Source organism: Gymnoscopelus microlampas, assembly GCF_963454915.1.
Source record: "Gymnoscopelus microlampas genome assembly, chromosome: 11".
NCBI classification, from domain to species: Eukaryota; Metazoa; Chordata; class Actinopteri; order Myctophiformes; family Myctophidae; genus Gymnoscopelus; species Gymnoscopelus microlampas.
Window position 1 is genome coordinate 42246715 of NC_139948.1, and position 12318 is coordinate 42259032.

The window sequence follows — 12318 nt, forward strand, 5'->3', positions numbered from 1 at the left end:
CTTTAGAGTTATGGGCTTAAAAACGGCCCCAGAAAAAGCATTCATATATAATGACCGTCCTAAAATGTTGATGTCCTCACAACTACAGTAATATAAATGTGTTTGGCGTGTATGTGTGAGTATGTGTGTGTGCGTGCGTGCGTGTGTTCATTAATACCCTTTATTTTCCTACCTTTGCGGGGTGCTGACATGACAACCTATCAATAAGCCGATACATGCAATCATCTGACCGCTCGTGTCAGCGTGTGTATATATGTGTGTGCGCGTGCGAGTACGTTTATGAATCTCTGTGTGTACGTGTGTGTGTGTGTGTGTGTGTGCGTGTGCATGTGTGTGCCTGTGTGTGTGTGTGTTTCACCACTCGACGGTCACACGGTACGCGGTGTAATGACTCCAGCGGGAGCGGAGCGCTCTGACATTTTAGACGTTATTGATTATCAAAGATAGCACAAATGGCCTGAAACCACTCTAATTGCCAGCGAGATTGGAAGCGCGAGAGAGAGAGAAGGAGGGCTGTGCCGAGTGTCTCTCTCTCTCTCTCCGCCTCGGCCTCGCTCCCCGCGCCTCCTCAGAGGAGCCCTTAACGTAAAGCCCAGGGGTCCGTCACAATGCCCGCCGCAAAATGCCACGCTGGAAAATACAAGCCCTTTTGTCGAGAGTTCAATCAAAGCGGCTCTGTCTCGCGTCCCCAGCCTCCCCCCTCTCTCTCTCTCTCTCTCTCTCTCTCTCTGTCTCTCTCTCTCTCTCTGTCTCTGACACACGGACACATGCTCTCTTTAAAACCACTTGAACCCATCCCTATTCTCCGGCGAATATAGCAGATACAAGCTCACAAGGGCTGCAACTATCCTATCGATAAGTCTGTCTGTCTGTGGGTTTTATTCATATTCTTATTCTACCAATGAAAAAGTATTAACAAGAGCTTTGTGACTAAAATAATAACTACACTGGATCCATTGGAATGCAGCCGCAGGTCCTTTTTTCCCCTCCGTTTCCTGAAAAGTTACGTTTTTTGTGTACAGCGACGATCATGCTTTGTTGTTATTCGTGACCGCGGTGGAGATCTGTCGCAACGTGTCGTGATATCGTCTCTGTCGGGTGGAAACCTCATATGTCCAAAACTGTTACTTTTCAGGATTCAAATTCAAAAGCAGCAAAGGTAGTAGATCTACAAGCTCAAAACGCGTCGCTTTGTGTCGCGTTCCGAGCTTGTGGATCTGCTACTATTGATGCTTTTGTATGATCAAGTAGGTCGTTAATTTGCAAAAATACCCCACAAAAGGATAGAATAAGAGGTTTCTGCCTGACAGTAACGATATATTCGATCTGCTATTTCCGGGTGCGGCGTAAAAGAAGTATGAATTAAGCAATACCCTGTCCACTGAGATCAGCGGACAGCGGTGCGTGCTCGCAGTAAGCCCCTCCCTCTGCCCCTCCCTCTCTTTTTGGCTCCGCCTCCCCCCACGCCCCCTCCCGCCCACCCCCACCCCCTACGTTGTGTGGTGTGTTCTTTGGATTGGACTAACCTCTCTCTCTCTCTCTCTCTGTGCGGAAATAAACAACAACAACAACAAAAAAAGAAACGGGGTGTTGGTACAGTAGCCGGCCAAGTTGCCGCCTGCATGTGAACATGCACTAATATGGATGTTTTTTTTTGTTTTTGTTTTGTTCTGTTTGTTTCGTGTCTGTCTGTCTGTCTGTCTGTGTTTGCATCCCTCTGCAGTGTTGTTTACCAGGATGGATTTTATGGTGCAGATATTTATGTAAGTATTGATTTACTGAGATGCCCGACGCATGCCCGACGCATGCAGCACCACTAGCACCAACCCCCCCACCCCTCATACCCCTCCCCCCCTGTGGTCTGTTACCTTGTGGCGCTACACGCAACCTCAACGCACGCTCCCCCTGACCCCCTCAAACCCCTACAACCCACACACCCTACACCCCCACATTCACTGTTGGTCACCCACATCTGTTGGTCAGCTGTGGTAGGGAAGGGAAGGGCAGCGCACCAAGTTAGAATGAGATGAGATCAGATAAGATCAGTGAGATCAGTTATTTAAGCAATAACAATCATTCTTCCATAACTTTATATAGATTCAAAGGGGTCCCTGCTGGGGTAATGTCTGCATTCCGACATCTCACTGCTCCGACTAGTTGCTTCCGCGTGCGGTTAGGGTTAGGTATACAGTGGTCACCTGTTCATTCATGCACGATCTTCAAACGGCCACCTATTGGACATCAGAGGTTTTCAAAGGTTTCTTCAGGTACCTTTCAAAGTTGACGCCCACAGATTCTTGGCACCTCCCATTGAAATGATTAGAAAGTGTAGTGTGGCCGTCCAGCCACGAGATGGCGCTTGGTATCAAAATGTATTTAAAAAAGTAAGTAAGGCCTGTGTTCAAAATGTTACTTGAGTAAAAGTACAAAGTATTGGCATCAAAATATACTTAAAGTACCAAAAGTAAAAGTACTGAAATGTTTGAAAGTAGCCGATCTACGAGCTTGTAGATCGTCTATTTTCTAATGGCCGTGGTATAATATAGGGCTAAAGTGGTTAATGTATATGTTTTATAATCAGTGTTGGGCTATATTACTTAGGAGAGTAATATGTTACCTATAACTTATTACTCCTTTGAAAAGTAATAATATTATATAACTTATTACTTGGAATCAAGAGTAATATGTTACATATTACTTTATATTACTTTCCCCGTGCCCCCCCCTCAAAAAAAAGACGTGTACAGTTTTTAGCCTTTTAGAACTGAATCCAATTTAATGGAACAATAGAAAACAGTTTTTATCTTTTTAAGTATTTTGCTGCTACAGATTCCATATTTGGAATTGGAACAATAATTATCCTTACAGGAACAACATAAATCTGAACTGCACACACTGGCTGCAGCCTCTCAAAAACTGAAACAATAAAGTAAACCTTTTGAACATTTCTTAACCTTTTCACTTACAACAGTCAATATTAATTAGCCAAAGTGCAAGGGGGGAGAGAGGAGAGGAGATATAGAGCAGTGGTTCTCAAACTTTTTCATGTGAAGGACCTCCAGAGAGAGAGAGAGAGAGAGAGAGAGAGAGAGAGAGAGAGAAGAGAGAGAGAGAGAGAGAGAGAGAGAGAGAGAGAGAGAGAGAGAGAGAGAGAGAGAGAGAGAGAGAGAGAGAGAGAGAGAGAGAGAGAGAGAGAGAGAGAGAGAGAGAGAGAGAGAGAGAGAGAGAGAGAGAGAGAGAGAGAGTGTGAGTTAAATCAGGGGTCTTCGACAGGAGGTCCGAGACCCCTAGAGGGTCCGGCAGTAATGTGTGGTTCCACGGTGTGGTGGGAACAGAGGTACTGTAGGGGGGAGGGGAAGCTGATAGCAGAGTTCCTCAGCTTATTTGGAATACTGTAGTGTAGGCTACACAGTATATCATTAACATAACCGGTTTTGCTATCTGCTACCTACCTCCCCCTACTGTCTGTCTGTCTGTGCCCACACACTGCACAGTCAGACACACACACACACACACACACACACACACACACACACACACACACACACACACACACACACACACACACACACACACACACACACACACACACACACACACACACACACACACACGATGTGCAAGTGTTTGAAAACTTTAGTTACTTTGTAGATTTTGATTATTATTACAAAACATACATTAACCATTAACCTTAGCTATATAAAGTTGTCTATTTAAAAATAGCAGAACTAAGCTACACGTTGTGAGCTTGTAGATCTGCTATTTTATTTGACATAACGTGTGAAAGAGGACTTTCTGCATAACAAGTAGAGAGAAAGAGAGAGAGAGGGAAATACTCCAGTAAAGAAAAAAAAAACTAAAATCTTTACTTATGTACAGTACTTGTGTAATGTAATGTGTTACTTTACACCACAGTAAAATGTTTGAAAATACACTGTTGTGTAAAATGTTTGAAAATATTTTGATGCCAGTACTTTGTAGTTTTACTCAGTAACATTTTTAACACAGGCCTTTTACTTGTAACAGAGTATTTTTATATTGTGGTAACAAAAACTGGACATTCCGCATGGAATTTGCAAGCTCATAGCGTGGGATTTAAACCCGGGCCGCATAATCACTGGACATCAGCTTTAACCACAAGAGGGACTCTTACTTAAGCATCAGAAAGATACATACGACTTAAAACATCACATCAGAGAAAATTTGATGCATTTAGGGTTGACCTTAAAAGGCAGTTGATACCCAGTTAATACTGAAGACAGAGAGAGAGAGGGAGCTAATGTGAGCATTTTTTCCACCACTGAGAACATGATTTTTAAAAAAAAGCTAAATTCTCCCCCAACCCCCTCTCCCTGCTGACTGTAGCCTACCTAACTGTGTGTGAAGGTGGCCAAACTTGTTTTGTGACAACAATGGCCAAGCTTGAAGCCACTGACTGTCTATTAGCATATGTTAACCATGATCCTCTCTCACCGAATGAAAGGAAGGGGTCGCGACCAGCGTTGCCATGTTTGCTTATTATAAGCAACCTGTTTTTCTGTAAAGTTGCTTGTAAATATTGGTAGAAGCTGGCTGCTTTTTATTTGAGAACTTGAGGTGCATATAGGTTTAATGTGCTCATGTGGCCTATAATAATCAATCTCTTTTGGGCTTGTTTTCATAGACCTGTTTGCTTATTTCTCTCGTAAACTCTGGCAACACTGGTCGCAACAGCTGTCTCCTATGACTGAGAGAGAGAGAAAAAAAAAGAATGAGAAAAACACTGGCTTATCCTCTGTTCTTTAATTGTTGTTCTTCAGTGGTGGAAGAAGTACTCAGATATTTTACTTAAAGTAAAAGCCACCACATATACCACATAAAAATACATGTAGAATGTCCCGTTTCACAGGTTATCAAAATATATAAAAATCCTTTGAAAATAGCAGATCTATAAGCTCACAACGCATCACATGGCTATTTTTAAATAGCCAACGTTTATATAAGGCTGAAGTGGTTAATGTATGTTTTGTAATAATCAAAATCTACAAAGTAACAACTAAAGTTTTCAAATAATTGTAGTGGAGTAAAAGAACAATATTTGCCTCTGAGATGTATAGTGGAGTAGAAATAAATGTACTGGAAATTGGAAATAATCTAGTAAAATATTTACTTATGTACAGTACTTGAGTAAATGTAATTTGTTACTTTACACCACTGTAAAATGTTTGAAAATACACTGTTGTGTAAAATGTTTCAAAATAGCATTGTGAAAATTGTGAGCTTGTAGATCAGCTATTTTCAAATAGCCTATGTATAAAATAAAGTAAAAGCACTGGAAATTGGAAATACTCTAGTACATAAGTTTGTTTTATTAATTCAATGATAAATTGTCTGCATTCATAAGTTCTCTAATGACTTCTGCTTTTAAGAAATAAACTGCAAGTAGAGTAATTGCTTTCCTCTGCTCTCTTCTGCCACCTACTGTCCACCTAAATGAAAAACTTAAAACACACCCCCAAGGCATAGCCACACCCCCAACCTTTCACAACCTAAGGTTATGGTGGGTTATGGTGGGTACCTTTCAGAGACTCCGGTGCGTATGTGAATAGGTGACCACTGTAAGTTTGTTTATTAATTCAATGATAAATTGTCTGCATTCATAAGTTCTCTAATGACTTCTGCTTTAAGAAATAAACTGCAAGTAGAGTAATTGCTTTCCTCTGCTCTCTTCTGCCACCTACTGTCCACCTAAAATGAAAAACTTAAAACACACCCCAAGGCATAGCCACACCCCCAACCTTTCACAACCTAAGGTTATGGTGGGTTATGGTGGGTACCTTTCAGAGACTCCGGTGCGTATGTGAATAGGTGACCACTGTAGGGTTAGTTAACGTCGGAAAGGCGACATGTCGGAAAGGCGACATGTAACCGTCCCTGCTAGGGGCTTGACTGTATTACTATGTAGGCCTATAGGGAAAGACAATGAGTTTCATCCTGGCATATTTGCCAAGGCACCAAGGCAGAACTGCCAGTTAAAGCGATAACTGGCCAGACCAACACATTCTCACAGATATTGTCGCTCTGTCATTTTCACTCCCTAATGCGTCACAATAGGACTATACAACAACTAAAAGGCATGCGTTGGAGCTTCAAATAGGAGAAAATAAACTGGGTCCTTTATACTGCATGCAGCTAGGAATGTGTAAACATGCAACATAAGGAGGAAAGATTTAGCCACTTAAAGATAAGGAGACCTAAACAGCATTATACAACATTTGACTTGAGTGGTGTATAGTAAACAACTGGAGCGGAAAGCCGGAATATTTATGTTATTGAAGTTTATGTTATTGAGAAATGTACACAAAAAAGGAGGGGGGATTCGTATAGGTTATTATCAGTTTGCCTTTTTCTCAATTATATGCATACTTTTTTGATATTTCAAAATTGTATTTCAAAACTCAAATCAAAATTTACATTTGAATAAAACAATATGGAGCAGTTACAGTTATAGCTGTGACCCTTCTGTGATGGAACAGACTAACAATTTAAAAGAGCAGATACAAAGATACAAAGTGCCTATAAAGTATTGCTGTGACTTAATAAACCCTTTAACCCCCCCAGGGGCCTATGTACCTGGTCTCCAAATGTCTTCCCTCTACACCAGGGTCTTCAACAGGGGGTCCGGGACCCCTAGGGGGTCCTCAGAGTTACTACAGGGGGGGCCACCCAAATCGTTGTGTGATAGGATTCTTTTTTACATTAACCACTTGAACCCTAGCATCCCTATTCTGAGCGGAACATTAGCCGAATATAGCAGATCTACAAGCTCACAACACCTCGCAGCGCGAGGCGTTGTGAGCTTGTAGATGTTTTTTTGTGGATTTGTGTTTTTTTTTGTGGTTAACGGTCTGAAAATACACATTAACGTGAATCCAACACAACACAGCACTACACAATGATAGTGTTGTTAAACAAGTCTATGAACTTTAATCTTAAAAAACGTAAAAGTTTAATCTGCAACACAATTTTATACAATATGTAGTGGGGGTCCCTGCTTCTCTCTCTCAGCTAAGGGGTCCTTGGCCTGATAAAAATGTTGAAGACCACCGCGCTACACCAAATCTCTGCCGAAAATAGCCGATCAACAAGCAACAAACTGTACGAATACAGAAAAATACTGGAACTGATAACTGGTTCTTCAGAGTGATGTCATAGAAGAACCTTTTTCTTTTTTGGCTCCAGAAATAATCTATAATCTCGAAACATGCTGCAAGGCACCGTGTTAAAGACCAAGGTTCTACAATAAAAAAAACATCTCAAAACGTGGTTTAGATCTGCTGTTTTCGCCGAATGTTCGCCTAGTTTTAGCAGTGTTTGCCAGTGTTTAAAGTACCTCAAAGAAAAGAACCACAAAAATAGATTTATAAAAACATATGAGGAACACGAAGCAGCATAAATGAAATGGTTCTTTAGTTGTTGATTGTGCTTTGTGGAACCATATTACACGTCGCCTTTTAAAGAACCATAATTCTTCTGTGCGTCGATCGGCAATTTTCTTTTGGCCACATTTCCGCCTATTACGACATGCCCAGGATATACTGTAGGGACGCATAGGGTTCACGTCGCTGAATCGCACAGGTCGACGTATTGTCACGGATTCACCTATAAAACAGCACTTGGTATTGCTAGCACATATCAGCGGCAATGACTTGGCAAATGCTTGATTAACGGGCAACATAAACAACCCACACACTCACACACACACACACACACACACACACACACACACAACAGACGAAGAGGAGCCTCCAGTGAGACTCAGACTAATGGCGCGGGGTGACTAATGCGTGTGCGGAGGTGCTGGGATAGCTCCCCTAATACCTTGCCTCCCCTCGCCTTGCCATTAGCCCCCGCGCCTCCGCCGCCGCGATTGATTGCCACGCCGCGATAAGATCATTTAATATTCATTAGCGAGGGGGATCTAGGGGGGGGGGGGGGGGCCTGTCGCCACGTTCGCCCTGTTTATTACAAAATGCCGTTTGTGTGTGAAGTGGATTCGCTCAATTCGTCCAAACGGCAGATGAGATATAAGTTAGGAGGGAGGGGGGGGGGGGAGATGAAGCTCGAAAAAAGAGTCTGTAGGCGAGGCGCCCAGGGATGATCATGTGCCACGCAAAGATGGTGCCACGTGAACGCACACAAAGGAAGGAAGGAAGGAAGGGAAGGGTACACTTTAAGTTGTTACATAACACTGTCGTCGGGCAGAAACCTCTTATCTCATATGTTTCAACCTTTTTTATTTTTTTCCCCGTAAATGTTCTGTACTTCATCACACAAAAGTAGCCGATCTACAATCGGAATTGAGCTTACTTCCCTAAAATAAAATAAAATACAAATCCACATACAGACAGACAGACAGACAGACAGACAGACAGACAGACAGACAGAGAGGTCAGTCCAGAATAAATAGATCTCTCTCTCTCTCTCTCTCTCTCTCTCTCTCTTTCTCTCTCTCTCTCACAGTCAGTGAGTCATAGGGACTCTCCCGTGTTGTTTCAGTGCAGGAGTGCGTATAACAGTCGTGCATGTTTGCCGGTGCGCCACTGAGAGCCTTGACCCAGAGGGGGGTTATAGTCACATCATCATGCATGTGGCATGTGTACATATACACTCGCGCACACACACACACACGCACACACACGCACACACGAGCACAGAGAGCACACGATCCGGCGCATGACCCCCCCACAGTTACTCAATCAGTTACAGCAGTGACAGGGCACAGTATAAGCGATGAGGGACGCGTGGCGCACAGCAGGTCTTAGTGACGTGGCCCATCATCGCGTACTCCACTCCAGTGGGTGTGGAATGTAACTTCTAGTCTGTCGGGCTGGAAACCTCACATGTCCAAAACTGTCACTTTTCAGTGTTAGAATAAAACAAATAGCAAAAGTAAGCAGATCGACAGTGTACTCAACTGTTTTACTTAAGTAAAAGTAACAATACTGCAATGTCGAAGTACTCTGTTACAAGTAAAAGTCCGGGAATTCAAAATGTACTTGAGTGAAAGTGCAAAAGTATTGGTATCAAAATGTACTTAAAGTACCAGTTTTAAAAGTACTAAAATGTTTGAAAATAGCCGATCTACAAGCTCACAACGTGTCGCGATGCGACGTGTTGTGAGCTTGTAGACCGGCTATTTTCAAATAGCCTAGGTATAAAAATAGGGCTAAATGTAATAATTTATATCTGCAAAGTAACTAGTAACTAAAGTTTTCAAATAATGTAGTGGAGTAAAAGTACAATATTTGCTCTAAGATGTAGTGGAGTAGAAGTAAAAGTATAGACAATTGAAAATACTCCAGTAAAGTAAGAATACCTCAAAATTGTACTTATAAGTACAGTACTTGAGTAAATGTACTTAGTTACTTTACACACCGCAGATCGACGAGCTCGAAAGCAGGGCGAAGCTTGCGGATCTGCTACCTTTGATGTGTGATCAAGTAGGGCGTTAATTTACGGAGAAAAAAAACAACGTGGAGATAAGAGGTTTCTGCCCTTACAGCAACGATAAGTAAAGAAAACAAATCATCAGCGTAGCTCTTCCGCCACCGGTGACAGCAGGGCACAGTAAAGCGGCGAGGGGGGGGGCGGTGTGTGTCGAGCAGCAGGTATGTCATCTTGACACGCGGCCCCATCGTGGCGTATACTCTTTAAGTATCTCTTTATAACAGTAATAACACACCGCTCAGAGGCGGGGTCAAAGGTGAAATGATGTGAGTAAGCGTGGGGGGAAGGGGAGAGGGGGTGTAACCACGGGGAGGGGGGGGGGGGGGGGGGGGGGGGGGGCTTGTCAGGCTGTCACAGAGCCTATAGGAAGAATGAGGGGGGGAAAAAAATGTAATGAAAAAGAAAAAAAAACAGCCGAGAGAAGGGCAGCCGTGTCTTTTTTTTATGATCAATTAGACTGAATGGCTGATCTGGGGGTCAGCCTGGGGTGATGATGCACGCTCGTCTGACACACCCCCACATCCCCACATCCCACATCCTCACCCCCACCGCATGGTGATACGCAAACAGCAAGCCAGCGCTGGCCACCATCTAAAAAAGAAAGAAAGAAAGAAAGAAAAGAGTAGACTAGAATTGTGTGTTAAATTGTAAAATGGGACCTTTTGGGTCATTGCAGGCGTTCAGTCGATTTGCCAACGTCGCGGATGATTCTATAACCACATGAACCCTAGCGCCCTATTTTGGTGTGTCGTAATAGGCGAGCATCCCAGTGAAAATACGTTTGAGCTTGTACATTGGCTATTTTCGGTAAAGACATTGGCATAAAAAAGGGTTTAAGTCAGGGGTGTCCCAAACTTTTTTCAAAGGGGCCCATATTTGAAAATATGATAATACCTTATTGGGGCCACCAACTGCGTGTCCTGTCATACACATGCATCACATAGCAACAATAACAATAGTCTTTTGTTGGCCGTGTAGCCAAATGTCACTCATCTGTGCTTTTGTAGAAAATGTTTCTACAAAAATGTAATAAAAATAGCCTTTCTTTCAACATCTTGAGAATGAAAACAACAAAGGGAAAGAGTAGTTACGAATCCTTGCAAATTCTACTGAGAATCTGCCCCAGGTTAATTTTAAAACACTCCGAAATGTCAGTGTTTGAATTTTCATGACTATAGGCTGCTACTGACTACCGTCTTTAGAAACCTTTAAAAACATTAGGAAGACAGCAAGAAAATAGCAGAGCTTGTCTGCTATTTCTGCTACTATATCTGCTATTTTCATGCCAATGCTTTCCCCACAATACAGAAAACAGAAAAGACACTAGCATAGAGCCCTGAGGGACTCCGATCAACTATATGGGGTTTAAGTGGTTAACTTGCTATGCTCTATACCACTGACCGGGACCCATGTTTGGGTCGCGTACCAAATATCCCCTTTTTATCGTTTCCTACATCTAAAAATATATATTATTTCAAAAGATGTTAAACTAAAACAATCACAACTTTTCCTCAATTAAAAACAATTCCAACAAGAGTATTTCATGAAAAAAACTAAAAAAAACTAAACAACAATAGTACATTGGAGGAAAGGAAGGGAAATTCGCACACTGTAACTCCCGGTAGAATATATATATTTAATACATTTTCTACTGGGAGCTACAGTGTGCGAACTTCCTTTCCCTAAATTATGAAAAATCTAATAATTTCCATAAATACATTTTCTAAAAAGTGTAAGAGTTGTGAGCTTGTAGATCTGCTATTTTCACTAGTTTGGGTCTTGAGCTAAAAAAGTTTGGGAATCGCTGTTCTATACTAAAAAGACTTCAAAGGAAAGATTAATGGAGCTAGGGTTTACTTCAGGGATGGTCAATGTTCCCCCCTCCCGCTCGCCCGCCCGTCCGCCTGCCCACCCCCCCACCCGCCGCCCCCCCGTGTGGGAAAACATCCAAGCCGTGTGGCCGTTAACCATCCAGCTGACACTGGGTTGTTGTTCCCCCTCCTCGGGCCTGGGGGTGCTTGGTATGCATGTGGAAGTGTGCTGCACTTGCTGATTGGTAGTAAAACAAGATGTTGTAGGGCACCCGGGTGCCTCGGTTCAGATGCCATCAGATGTTGCGCTGGCGTATGCCACCTTGGCACGGGCACAGCGACAGCGGCCGGCCATGATGTCCTGGGTTTGCGAGCAGCGGCACATGGCCTGTGACGCGCGCTCATCCATGCACTCGCTGCACTCGCTTAATAGTTGCCCCCGTGTCTCTCTCTCTCTCTCTCTCTCTCTCTCTCTCTCTCTCTCCCTCTCTCTGCCATTTTTTACTTGAGTAAGAGTAGCAATACCACTACATGAAATAAAATATGTGTGTTCAAAATGTGTCGAACCATTCTTGAAAATAGCTGATCTACAAACTCACAACGCGTCACATCGCAAAACACATTGTGAGCTTATAGATCTGCTATTTTCAAATGACCAAAGTATTAAATAGGGCTTAAGTGGTTAACGTATGTTATGTAATAATGATCTAAATCTGCAAAGTAACTTGTAACCAAAGATGTTCAATAATTGCATTGGAGTAAAAAATACAATGTTTGCCTGAGATGTAGTGGACTAGAAGTATAAGTATCGGGGGAAAAATTACCTACTCAAGCTATAAGTAAAAGCACTTCAAAATCGTACTTTAAGTACAGTACAGTACTTGAATAATTGTACTTCATACCATCCACCCACTGCTCGTCTCTCTCTCTCTCTCTCTCTCTCTCTCTCTCTCTCTCTCTCTCTCTCTCTCCACCGTATAACGTCTAATAAAGCAGACCAACAAAATGAAAAAAGGCA

At 42.7% G+C, this 12318-nt stretch overlaps 1 protein-coding gene across 6 annotated transcripts in view; it reads left to right on the forward strand.

The window, feature by feature from the left end:
• rbfox1 (RNA binding fox-1 homolog 1) overlaps positions 1-12318 on the forward strand; it is a 109404-nt gene that overhangs the window by 67734 nt on the left and 29352 nt on the right. For 4 of the 6 annotated variants that reach the window (XM_084072826.1, XM_084072824.1, XM_084072825.1 and 1 more), the window contains exon 9: positions 1724-1763. The exons of the other annotated variants lie outside the window; for them this stretch is intronic. In XM_084072826.1, the coding sequence (XP_083928952.1) occupies positions 1724-1763 (40 nt within the window). The remainder of the gene's footprint in view (positions 1-1723; positions 1764-12318) is intronic. 6 annotated transcript variants of the gene reach the window in all.